General features: G+C 34.4%; 1 protein-coding gene across 1 annotated transcript in view; it reads left to right on the forward strand.

Annotated features, from left to right (window-relative positions):
• LOC143433639 (zwei Ig domain protein zig-8) overlaps positions 1-14,559 on the forward strand; it is a 94,622-nt gene that overhangs the window by 33,791 nt on the left and 46,272 nt on the right. Inside the window, exon 2 of the mRNA XM_076911080.1 lies at positions 7,088-7,412. Coding sequence (XP_076767195.1) covers positions 7,256-7,412 — 157 coding nt within the window. The 5' untranslated portion in view covers positions 7,088-7,255. The remainder of the gene's footprint in view (positions 1-7,087; positions 7,413-14,559) is intronic.

A 14,559-nucleotide genomic window follows, 5' to 3' on the forward strand; every position in this document is an offset into this window, starting at 1 on the left:
AGTCAGACATTTGTTAATACGGTTGTCGATTGCCGTCCAAAACGTCTATATAGCCCTGCTAATAAATCAAGTAACATGCTGTCACGAATATGTTTTACATTCGCAAGTAGCAGATGTGTTTTCGTTCGTATCATAAACTTGGGATACTCCGGTATCCCAACGATTACATTACAATACTGTGCAAATATACTTTGTTGTTATCGGAACTATATTATTCTTCTTCGTGTGTATTTAAATTATAAAGTGACCTTTAGCTTAAAAAGTATTTTCGATTTGAAGTAAATTGATATTCGTTTTTAATTATATCGAAGAAAATATTTCAGGAATAAAATCGGATTTAGTTTAAAAACGTATCGCTAGCTTTTAAAATAATAGGAAAGATTTATTTTTTATTTAAATGTTTGGCGAAATATTTATTAAGTGAGAAATAAAGAAATGTTCAATGGTCTGTAAGGGATGATCTGTGAAAATATGTTTCCACTTTGTTAACGATTTGTCAACGAAAGGTAGTGACCGATTATGTAGCACGTACAATCATCAAACTCGACCAAACATCGAATCGGTATTGGACAAGAGTTATATCGAATTATTAGTTATTCATGAACGGACTTCGATTTATGTATTCTATAGACGACAACTGTTTTGGTTTAATAACTTGTTAATAGAAGAAATATTGAAAAACGATAGTTACAGCGTGGGTTCGCTCCCACAAGAGTATACATAAATAGGAAGTATAATATATGTAATGGCTAATATCGAGGCAAAAATTGCCGGTACCCTACATGTGCATGGTGTTGCGTTCTTAATTTCTCTGTGCTTAGTTGCTCGAATGGAATATCGAGGATGACTTTTGCCGGTAGTTTTTTAAAGTTATTTCAATATATTCTACCCTATATTTAAATAATATATTTAATTTGTTTAGTTAACCTTATTCGATAGTTACAAGATCGTGCACTAATGGCTCTTGTCAGTACTCGACATTCTATTGCGTCCCACTGTAAAGTTTCTAATTTTAGCTATTATATAGAACTTTTATGCATGTGTTTGTATTAAAATAGGTACACTAATAATCCATTTGCAACGTAATTTTCTTATTTCTTTTTTTCTTTTCTTTCTTATTCATAATGTGAGCGAATAGCACGATGGGCGAGGACAGATTAATATTATTTAAACTAGGTAAAATAATATGAAGCGTTATTACGAGAAATGAACGATGTTGTTAGAGGTTAAGATTAGTAGGTTAGTAATAAACTGGGTTGGAAACAAAATTTGGTAATAAGAATATATGTTTGAAACGCGAGTAAGTTAAATGAAAGACCTTCAATGCTTACAATGTAACAATTGTGTCACTCGATTTAAAATAAAAGCCAACGAATTTAACATTTGACACAAATATTTTATTGTTTCTAGAGACAAAAACACTCGATTGATATTCAAATTAGATTCATAAATTCATTCTTTCTCCCCGAGTGTACAATAATAATTCCCTTAGTTCGTTCGGCAAATGAATCGAATCTAATTTCTTTCGTTTTCAAGAACATTCCATTTGACAAAGGTGGTTAGTAAACGGTCGTTATTCCGTTTCCTCTTCTCGCTTTCTTATTGTTCCGAATTTCACATTCCATCGAACGTTCAATCGTTCTGAATTGATCTTGAATCACGAGCGACGGTTGGTTGCGGAAGGAATCCGCTGTTTCTGGGAGCTTTGACGCCTCTGCTCGTATTAACTCGAGAAATAAAGCGGTTCGAGGGAAATGCAATTTCGCGTGGAAGTTGGGAATTCGCAACTTTGGGACACGTTGATCTTGTTACTTAACTGTAAATTACCGTAATGTAATCGCAAATTCTATGGGGAACGCGTGAAATTTTGCGGTAATAGTTGCAGAGTTTTCTGATCTCTGATACTGTCTCTCAATATTTTTTAAATCATGTTATGAAAACATGGTAGGTATCATCATTTTCTTGTTTGTCCGCAAACAATACATGAATGATTATTAGAAGCTGAATCTAAAACTTGTATATTATTTGCCTGACTCGAGGATCTTATCCATATTTAACAATGAAAACATTAAGTAATTACATGGGAATTGAAATAGAAAACGTTATTTATTAGAAGTAGATAGATTATATAATAAAATAATCGCAGTACTCATCCTCATACAGGATTTCTGTCCCTCTTTTCTCGTGATAATTGGAACTAAAACAAAACAGCGTCGTCGTATCCGACCGGTTGACAGGAAACCGAAAATCTAAATTAGTAATTCCATAATGAATTAAACCAACAAACCATGTTTTAAAAGAATGTGTACGAGTCTGTTTCGAACAGACTTTTCCCTTTTTTCGACTAACTTCGTCCCAAGTTTCCAACCCTGTCGAAATTCGGGGAGTCAACCTCTTCACATGATTAGTAGTAAATATAGTTCGAAAACCAGTCAGGTGATAGATTAATACCCCAAAGAGGAAGATAAATTCTTTACTGCTGCTTTGATGCTATAAATTCTTAATCAAATAGTAATGATGCCACTCTACGGCTAGGCACATCAGCAGCCCCGATCGGTTGTTATTTCGATAGATAGAATCGATGGTGAAATGTCGGGGCAGTACAAGACGAGCATGACATTCAGCCAGAGATATTTCGAGGTGGCGATATTCATAGGTTGAATCGAAACCTGCTCGATACATTTAACAGTAGATAATCTGATTTTCAAATTGTTATTCTGAAACAAGATGTTAAAACAATTGGAAATTGTTAAACATCTACGATCCTTTATATCTACTACTGTCAATAATTTATCTGTCATTAAAAAATGTAACGTAACGTTTCATTTTTGGAGAAACAGTTTGATGTATGTAAAGTTAGAATGGTGAATCCATGGTGAAATTAAAGTGTTGAAGCAATATGGTTTTTCTAGAATTCAATATTGAACAAATATTTTTATATATTTAAAAAAAAATTCATAGATAAATTATACATAGTTTGGACTTGAACGTCTCATACAGAAGGGATCAAGTACAGCACATTCTAAAATTCAAAAGAAATTTGTAAAGAGCTTTTAATTAACCAAATGAGACGTCGCGTCATGGGTAAGACACGAGAGTGACTTTCGAAGAATATAAAATAAAGGAGTGTCATTACGTGAATGGCGGCGACCTCGTACTGCAAAGAGTTAAACTTTTAACCAGTTGCTCGTCTCGTTATTCGTGCTCACCTTTTCACTCTACTGATACATTAAGCAGTGGCAGAAAAGAAGTTACGCCGAACTGGACAGAATTTTCATCACTCGAGGCATCTTTTGCACGGCTCATTAGAGGTTGCTTGCTTCTTTTGAAATAAACGACGGAGCAACGATGATTAGCGTGACGATTAAATAATCTTACGCCGTTTTAAAAGTTCCGGGATAAATGGTAGTTGAAGTTCTGCGACGGAACGTCGCTCGAAAGGCGCTTTCGGATATTGTTGATGAACAGTAGTTCAATACGAAATTAGTCTCCCATTCTCTTTCTTTTAATTCTCGAGGGAATTAACGCCTTGTTGAAAATTAAATCATAAGTCACAAGGTTGCTTCTGCAATGAAATTTATCCATAAACATCCTTTTATACACACTGTCTTTTTCACTGTGACAATGTGAAAAGAAGAATAGCCGTTTTCTGACGCAGAATGTTTAAGCAATTCTTCGTGATATTCGAACGGGGTAAGAGATGAAAGAGATACGCGGCGACCTGAATGCTTGAATAGATGATTCTTGGTCGGGATGCCGAATGTTTGATCACATCTCCTCGTTAGAATGACCGACACACCCTCTCTCATCCTTCATGCTTTTCTCCAGTATCGCCTGATCGCGGCTTTTCGAGACGAGACTTTGACAGTATTTGCGCGGACACCCGAGTGCTTACGTCGAATGTGACGAGTTGAATTGAAGAAAGTAATCTTGGAAAATGTTTTATAAAACTTGAATCGTTTCGATTGTTTTCTCTTTGAGGATCTCTCTTAGGAGTCGTTCGTGTTTATTTTCAATAATAAACATTTTTATAGTGGATGTAGTTACTTGTAATAAATTTTTTCCATTCGCCGTAACCTTTTGTTCCATTTTATCACCAGTATTTTCGTTTAGCTCACCACGTGCACGTACAGCACATTTTCTAGCTGTGTAAATTCGATTCGAGATGCGGTGGCGAAATTGCGTTCGTGTTTTCTAAGTATTACCTCGAAGTCGTGAGAGTCTACCTTATACGGGGTAGATTGTGCGCCACTATAGGGCGATAATCAAATTTTCTAACGCAATGTACAGTAAATAAAGGAGTAAGTGCTACGAAGATGGAAAAAATTGCAGTTACTCTCAAAAATTTCCACTTTCCTTTTGCCTTTAGAATTAAATTCTGCGTTCGAAACATATGATTCTTTTCAAAAGTTAATAAATAATTAAGTTCTACGTTTGGGATACATGATACTTTTTCAGGCTTTATAGGTATATAAGATAAGACTTTAGTACAAATACTCGATTCTTATTATTATAGTATCAGGCAGGCTATGCAAACCTGCTTAACGTCGAACTAATAATTAGAAATTAAGTAATTGTCGTACTAATTGTTATGCATTTCTTGTTCCACAATTATATCAGATAGAATGCAATTTTTGCATATTATACCTACTTTGCTTAGAAAAACTTGTTATCGAAGGATTAGTAGACGTACTACAGTGGCTACACATACCGGAAGTAAAATTCTAAAGCCAGTACTCTTTAATTACGATTTTCTTTTATTATTACGAAATCTTTTATTTTAACAAAACGTAACTCCATATTAACAAAACGTAATAAAAATAATACAATATAGAAATATATAATATAGAAAGGAAAAGAAACAGCTGTTTCAAAAAATTAGTTTTCGAATATTAGCTTCTCCCTTTCATATAGATTTTCAACATATGTATGCCAGGATAACCATCTCACTCAACTTTTAAACAAATTTAAACCTAGCTATTAAAGACTATAAAATAAGAAATTACCACCGTGTCGGATAATATGATGCAACGATATGAGAAAACTATTTCAATTATACATGATATATTAAACTGGTATTGTCGAATTTACTTTTCAAAACGGTCAGGTTTCTACTACGAGAAATGTCTCGATTAAATATTTCGATATGTCACATGGAAACTAGACGTCCGGTTCGAGGATTGGAATTTTATCCATTGTGTGCGTGCGTGTGTATGTTTTACAGACTTTTCATCGATAATTTCGATTCTCTCAGGAATGAAGTATCAAAATATAACCGTGAACAATGGGAACTAAATCGTACGTCAAATGCATTTCTATTCCCAATCGAAGATATTATTGCATTCTCGACAAAGTGATTACGAGCTATGATTCTTTGTGCCAAGGTAAATAACTGTCTCTGATAAATTACTATTCGTACATTTTAACGGAATTCCATGAATAACTTTCGATTCTGAATTTTATTAATATTCAATTTATATGCGACTTGTCGATGCATTAAAATTCGAATTCCAGTTAAATTTGGTAACTCCAACTTTAGCATTATAAGTTGCACGAGCTATTATTTAGCTTTACTTTAAACATTAATCAAGTCAAATGTTATTTTTGTGTAGAAAATGGAATAGTTATAGAAACACACGGAATCTAATGAACGAATAATTATATTTGGCGTATCAGCTATTTCGCTATACCTGCAATATATTCTATAGTATCAGATTTTAAAAATAAATGAAAGTAAATTGTAATCTGTATAGAAACATGCAACAGAATATTAATACGTATTCTGTTATATTGAAACTGTTTCTTGACGAGATTTCCAATTTTACCATCAACGAGAAACAAAATCTGTGCCAATTCGAATAACAAACAATGGATTAAATGTGACAAAGGACAAATAAATGAAATATATTCGCTTTCAAACAAATGAAAAAATACCTAGAAAATTGTTATGTAAATATTTTTCCATAAAAAATTAAATTCCTACAGTTTATCTAAGGAATTATATTTTTAATTCGTTCTTAGCTTTATCACATTAACAATTTTTGTTTTGTTCGTTTCCTCTTAATTAATTAATCAAAAATAGCCCCTATCTGTACCTTAAAAGCATTATAAAATTTTATTATTTTCTACATCAAAATATATATAACTCATATATATGTTAAGACTCATTAAATTTAATTTATTGAAACATAGCCTAAAGCAAAGGGAGGTTCAGCCAGGTCCGCTAATTCCGTCCTTTGGAGATTGTCGAATATAGCCACATTTGGCAAGTAGCTGTCCGGAGCAGGAATAATATCCAAAAAACCACTACTTTCCAAGTCTTATTGCTTGCTACGGTCAAGATTAGGACACGCGAAGAATTTCCATTAACCGATAATCTTCGACAGCCGCTTCCCTCACCAAATTTGGTAGAATGTTCACTGACGAATCCGCATGTCCTAGTCACAAAATACACCCACCGGCGAACCTTTATGAGATCTCGTCATCCATAGGAAAGAAAGTTAAACATACGCTTATTGCTTGTCGAACGTTTCATTAATTACTGCACTCCCCAACAGTTACCGAAATATAATTTAGAAGAAATACAAGTCGTTCAATTTGGCAATTAACAATATATTCATATCGAGACGGATTGTGACTAAAAATTGAAAAATCTGCACTTCACATACAAACAAATTTCAATTCAATAATTTATTCATATGACAATGTTACACAATTCGTTTAAAGAACATTGTACGAACATTAATTTCCGATTTCAAACGTTATATTAATATTACCCATCCATTGCACGACCTATAAGAAGTATCTTGAAGTATATGTGGCGCGCGCGCAACACACACACATTCCTCTTCTCCTTAAAATACGCAAAATACCTTTCCTTGGGATACCATCTAACTTTCGGAAAAATTGTTGCGCAATTCCTTTATAAATATTCATCTCTAGCAGCAATTTTATTCATTCATTAAAAGCAATTGCCAGAAATTGCCTCGCTGAGCGTATATCAAAGAATCTCTGTATGGGTTAATCGGCAAAGTACACGAGAGTGTCGCCGTTTTCGCATGCATTCATTAAAAACTCGCATTCACAGATCTCTCTTCGGCCATTGAAAAAACACCGCGTAGCCACCGGGAACGTTCCGTCCGTGGGTGGATTTTAAAGGCGGCGAGGAGAATCCACGGTCACGTCGGAAGACCAGCGGAATCAACAGACGCGACGTGACATCAGAAGCTTCGGGGGATGCGAAAACCGGAGGAAGATGTCGACGAGACCGGCCTGGGGGCCGAAGTTGTTTCTCGTGCTGGTGACGACCACGATCGTTATCGGCAATTATCAACATCACCGCGAGAGGACTCATTTACGCGAGCAGCTCGTTAACAGCCATAAAGTAGCGAGGAACATCACTCGATTGCAAGGTGAGTCTTAACAGCGGGTGCTGTTTAATAGTTCGGATGACCATCTAATAATATGGGACTGCTTTACTGAATTCAGCTAGCTGGCTGATTATTGCATTAACTGAATATTGCATTTAATCTTTAACTTACCTTATTTGACTAGAGAATCAATCTGAATCTAAATACTAAGTTCGAATACTATACATAATTGACTGTATCATAAAGACGTCCCTGCGTTGCTCCAAACAATACTCTTTTCTAGTCGAATCACATTTGAGATTTTAATAATCTGTTAATGAAGTATTTCTTAAGTTATTAATTATTTCAGTTATTTACTAAATAGCATTTAGTTTTAATAGATATTTGTATATTGATTTTTAACAACAAGTAATTAAAAATATATGTGTTATATGTAGTTTCTGTATAGATGTGAATAACTATATAGAATAAAAAGTCAGAGTAAAAGGAGAAATGAAAGAGATGAATCACGGTTAAGTACCCGCAGCTTTATCTATTGTAGTAAATAGAAAGTCCTGTGTTATTGCGTAAATTATGACTACAGAATTAATTAAATATAACACATGTGTAACAAGACATGTACGCAATATCTGTTAGATATTGTAAAATGTTTCATATTTTTCTTTTCGACATGAGCGTGCAACATTTTCAGGTGTTGCTCGATGGAAAATTCTTGTCGTATGAGGAGTGATAAGAAAAACATACTTCATGCGATACGCGTCGTCATGCAAAAATTTCCGAAAATATTTTACGTAGCATGGATGTGTTGCAAAAATACCTGTTTGCAAATAAAGAAATGGTTACTCGATCAATTTTCATCTTGTCAAGAATGATACGTTAATTACCGTGTCGTCATATTTAATGAGATTAAAAGTATTTGTTCCCTGACGACCTCGAAAAAATTAAGTATTCTGTTCCTTATTAAAAATCCACCCGTTCGTTGATTACAGCAATTTAATTAAAAAAAAGGAAGAGAATTTTTTAGTATATAATCACGCGAATCATGCTATATAATATATCAGTGAACTGACCGAAAACTAGTTTGTGCCAGAGTAGCCAACCGTCTCGCAGCAGACGGGAATTAAAACACGACCCAAACCCAATCCAATATTTACGAGTCATTAATACAGCAATGAATTTTAAAGAGAACGGTTTATCGAGTCCACGTATCTCGTGGAATATGTCTTCAAAAGAAACTAAAACTACCATCAAAGAATAAATGCAGTTTTTAGACCAAGTCGCCAAATTTTAACATCATTTACAGTGTCGACGAAAGTCCTAGTATTAGCATCGTAATAAAATTCTACGCATACATATACGATGTGCAAAGTCGATACGCAAAATGTTATATTTCGCCTTATGCGTACGTGACAAAAAATCTGATTAAAAGAAGACCCATTAAAAGCAATAAGAAAGTAGCACATTGACAGGCTCATCGAATGTTTATTTCAAATTTAATTAATTTTTTTAATAAAAAAGACATAATTATTACCTGTCGGTAAAATAACAAAATTTTGTACATGTATTTTTTGTAATTTTACACAGGCCATTTCTTATCGAGTTGTTTCTCTTGGAAAAGATTCGAACGAAACTTCCGTAGTTATAAAGCACGATAGTAGAACGGTTGCAATTTAAGAGCTGGTCTTTCGGTTATTTTAAGCACTACCAATTTTTCTGTGGTCGCAATGAAACAAATGCGGGTGAACTAGTCTATTTTGAGTCTTGCTTCGAGAATCCTCTTTTTTTCGGGCCATGCAATCGAGAGTAAGCTACGAAATGCGGAGAAAAAGAAGTACAGATACGTATGTTGCACGTTTCTCCAAACATTTGGTTCTCTCATCGTTCCTAATTTGCTTTCAAATGCATAACACAGGAAAGAAGGTAAAAAATGCAAAGATGAAGATACAATTATTATAAGTTTTTATTTTTCTACACACAGAAATCACTCTATTATGAAATATTAATTGTAATTAACCAGTTTACAGATTTCTTGATATCTACACATTTGTAGAAAATTTAAAGCCTTAAGGACTGGAAATGATTTATGAACAGATGATTCAATTTAATTTAAAATTAATTACAATCAGCAAAAATGACAACTCTCAGTCATTACGTGGATAAAATTTGGTTCTAACCTTTTTTAATGATTAGTTTTCTGAATTTCCATTAGGAATATTAATACTATTATTAATAGTTACTAGTTGTTGTATGGTACATTACTTCCATACTTGTTGCTTTTTTAATTCGATTCTAAATTATGTTATGAATTGGAAAGGGTGGATGCTTGAGTAAATGCGCGTATAAACTTATACCTTAGTTTATTATAACAGTGAAATACAAGTATAACAGATGCTTTTTAACACGCGTACCGATTGGTAGATATGGGTGGCTGGGCTATAGCTAAATTTGTGATTGGTTGATCCTGTGACATCGTGGGCGGTTCGTTTAGAATTCTTTGGTGGATAAAAATTGACATTGAATTTTCACCTCAGCCTGAAACATGCAAGTAGACACAAAGACCTGACTCAGATGGGACAATAAATAGCGACTTTACAATTGTTGCTGTGTATTACTTTGGCGAATGATAGACATGATTTTTTAATCATGTTGGAGTTAGGATTAATTATAGACGAAAATTTGGGGATTTCTAGACCGTGACTTTTTTGTTAGATGGTAATTTATGACAGCGATGTATAATATTTACAGTATGCTCGCGTATTTTTTCCAGGAGCATCTGCCTTGAGTTGTTATCCTCTAGGTACATGTTATCTAATATACAATAACGTCTTTTCGCGTAACACAAAAAAGATTGGTTTCCAATTTTTTATTTGTGAAACAATGAATTTCCATAAATATTTCTAGTCTACTTTTAATATATCACGACTGATATAATATCCTAATTATCTTACAATTTTAATTTAGAGATATCAAGATTTGTTGTTGACGGACATGACTTTAATTCGATTACGAATACCGACATTGACAGACACGTAACTTCAATCAATCGTGGTTCCCAATATGGAACGGCAGAATATGAACGTTGCATGAGTAATTGATTTCTGGATCTACGATGATCACTACAAAATACGTTTTACAATTAATGATCCTTTGTGCTTTTTCATTATAGTATAAGCTGAATGGAAAGAGATGAATTTTCAACGCGAGAACAAAGTATAAGATAAGTCGATCAAAGATTTAAACCTCCTAGGCAAAATTTCACGTCTTGAAGAATGGTCATTCGTATGCAATCAAAATTTCATTTCTTTACTCTTCTGAGCTTTTAAAAAATGTGGAACAGTCTAAAGCATCTGCAACACTACAAATTTGAAATTCAAAATTTCAAATTGCAATTTTTCGTGCATGACGGACATGACCCAATTTATCTACACAATGTTAAATCCTTGCATTTTCACGAGACCATACATTTTTCAAATCGCACCGTTTAAGAAGGAGGGAAGGTTAAGAAAGAGTAGAAAATATATTGTATTTAATGATTTTGAAACACAATTATTATATACATATGGGCATTACTTTTTCGGAAATTAACATTTAAGTTCGATGTAGACACAATAGTTGTGACATAACAGAAATGTTTGTAACAAATAAAATATATAACGAAAATAAAAAATAAAATTTGCAACATTCTATTATATAGAGACAAAATGATCTTTCCTTAATTTGACTTTGAATCTTCTAAAATGATAACCGTGTTACTAATTAATGTAAGAAAAAGTAGAATATTTAACAATCACTCGACAAACGTGCAGGTACGTAGTAAAATTTCCAACATCTGGTCTAACGAGACAAAGTCGAACAGGCGGAAGTAAAGCGAGGAACTAGTCGTTTTCCACAGAAAAATGGAATCGACAGTCATAAAAGCAATTTGAACTACGTCGACGAGCATCGCGTCGAAGAGTGAATAAAGAGGAGGAGAAGTAGACACACCCGTCGATCGTGGCAGTTGATTTTTGGCTGTACGTGTAAACGAATGGCAACGTCACTTCCCGTCGCGTCGTTTTCAATAACACCGATGCCGTTCCAGCACCGTCGCGCACGTTTCATCGCATGCTCGTGAATTTATCGGCGTTTTACTTGCCAGCAAATTTCCCGTCAGATTGTTTCGCCTTGAGACCCCGCCTTGGTACCATGCGACAACGATGAGAACACGGTCGAACAACTTCTTAACTTGTTCGCGCCTCCGACTATACCTGGTCCGTCGCTGTGTTACCATTGATCGTCGAGAACGTTTGTTACCAGCAGAAATGTAAGTCTAACGTCTGGGAATATTCTAACCTCGCGACTGTTTTCCTTATTTCTAATGTTTTAAGTTTACAAGCGCATTTTCTTCTTCGTTCGTATTACCGAATCTTAATTGTAATATTCAGGCGAGATCTTTGGCGAATTAATTCTCGAATGTCGATTGTTCATGGCAGTTTGGACAGACTTGGAATGATAGTTTCAATTATTGTTTTCTTCACATTAGCTATTTCAGGTATTTGTTTCGTATGTAAACAACAAAGGTATAAAAAATAAATTATGATTAACATCTTAAATTTGATTTATATAAGTAATAATGAAAAATTATTTTCAAATGATAGAGGAAGTTCTGTATTCGGGTAGTCGCTGTGTATTCACCGTGCAAAAAGCATTGTTTTGATAATCAAGATTTATAAAATATTTATATATTTAATCACAGGTTGTTTACCAAAGCTTTCGATGTTGGTGAAAAATTGTTATTAAACACATTGTTACTAAACAGTAACAAATTAAAAATCCACGCGTTGGAAGGATCGCTCGCTCAATTACCACGGCTGGCACTCCATTCTATTGCACGAGCATTCCGAAGTAATGAACGACAAGCACGATGCCGAAGAGGCGCTGTTTAATTACGTCCTCATCGACGAGCGGATCATCGTTTTCCTTTTCGAGAGAAAATTATTTCCCTTACCAATGAAATCTACAGCCTCCTACAGCCTCGTTTCCCCGCTATCCGTTAGATATAAATCGCAACGGTGTTGACATAAATCAGAAAAGTTTACGTACTATTTCATAACGGCGGATACAATTGCAATTTTGATCGTCCCGCCCGTTATAAAATACGCGATTCGTGTTAAACGAATATAACGTAGGACGCAAGATCGAAACCAATAAGAAAAAAGTTTATCTCGAGCTGGCGAAAATTACGAATAATTAACTTTTATTCAGCGTAGCGGAGTCTGTTTAAGTATCGACGGAAATTAGAAAAGTTTCGCGCGATGTTTCTCGCCTAGTAGTTGTCACGGATTATTCTATTTTCGTGTTAACAAACACAAAAACAAAATGAATAAAAAAAATTAGACGCGCAACTATCGTACGTAAAATTTAATTAATTTATTTCAACTGAAACTTGTAATTGGGTTGAAAAAAAGGAAAAACAAGGCGACATTTACGCCACAGAGTAACCGGAATTATACAGCGTGTTTAATTTTGCCGTAGAAGCTTTCGTTAAATTAACAATACATTTAAAAAGATTACTGATTACTTATCATTTCATATATTAAATTTTTCTTTGCCACGCATAAGCAGCTGCTTAGGTGTACGTTGTTCTATTGTTTGTTCGTCATTGTGACGATTATAATCTAAAGTGCTTCTGCCTAGCAACGTTGAACTATAGTGTTGATTGAATGTACGAGTATAATAATTACATATTGCATCTGCTTTCCATTGTCAGTACTACGAAGCATTCTATAGGGTTAGATTATTCTCACTAAGCAGGCATAACAAGATTGTTCCAATTGGAAGGTGACCGTATTATAATTTCATTTCTAAGAATTGCATCGAACATAAAAAGTCACAATAATATATATTTTTTAATTTGTTTATTACAGCGATGTTAGAAAGAAACATAAATCTATTATAATTAATATAGATTTCTAAGTAATAACTGTTCTACGTATTATATGGTATGTAGATAATTACGTTTTAGCAGCAACTAATATGGTAGAAAGATTTGGGATATTTTGTAGAAACATCGTTCGGAACTTTTCACGTTCATCGACTTTGTTGTTTGTACATCCTCCCCCAGCGATAATTTCATCGGGTCATCTATCTCCTCTAGCTCTATTCTTCCCCGAGAAAGCTTTGCTCTCCGGATCCAACAGACCGATCGGTACAGTATCTTCGCGGATCAGGAAAGTTCATCGGTATTTTCTGCTGGAATAACGGACCGGGCTGAGCAATTAATTGCCCTGTTCCAGAGAATTCATGGTTCCGTTTTAATATAATAAACGACGCATGGGGATACGAAGTCGAAGAGTAAGGAGCCGAGCAGGTTTAATTACCCACTCCCAAGAGTTGATCAGTGTGCACGGCTGAGCCCAGAAACCGAGCCGAACGTGGCGGTGATTCGTCTAGTAGGAAAGTTACCTAGAAACTTTCTTGTCCCGAGACTGCTCGAAGCTACGCCCTACATAACTTTCGTTTCGCAGCCGAATTTTACGACATAATTCCATCGATTAAACCTTCGGTTCACAACGGTTGATAATAAATACACCTGACCATCTACCGTTACCAAAGATGGATATGTTTAACTAGGTGAAATTTCAAAGAGAAAGAAATGTGTATGGCCAGACGACCAGAGTTGCAGACGAGAGAATTACAGTAATAAAGATTTTTTAGATTTTCAAAAACTGTCACGGACGAGAATTATTTCTGACAATTTCTAGGAGATGTACCTTACTTTCTTGTTACTTGTGATGAAACTACACTAGTTTGTAAAATGAATCGAGTAATGTGATAAATATATGTATAAGTAGGTCTCACAGTACTTACGGAAGCTGTGGATAAGGTAACCAAAGTTTACAGCTGCGTATATCATTTTGCAGAAATTCGATTTATAACTCTAGCTTCAGACTTCGCTTTAATTACCGTAACATCAAAGTAATATCGTATTGAGTTGTTACTCAATTGACGAGTATAAACATCATTTGGAGGCATAATCGTATCGTTTCTATGCGCATTGGGCACATTGGAATTTAAAAAATATTTACCAGTAAATTTAAAAATACTAGAACATATCATACAAGCTAGCTTCTTAGCATAATTCAGCTTTGAAATCTGCAATATTTTATCCCGCTGGAATTCGAACTGCTCAAATTGGAAATTAACAATT

The sequence above is a fragment of the Xylocopa sonorina genome, chromosome 3 (assembly GCF_050948175.1).
Source record: "Xylocopa sonorina isolate GNS202 chromosome 3, iyXylSono1_principal, whole genome shotgun sequence".
NCBI classification, from domain to species: Eukaryota; Metazoa; Arthropoda; class Insecta; order Hymenoptera; family Apidae; genus Xylocopa; species Xylocopa sonorina.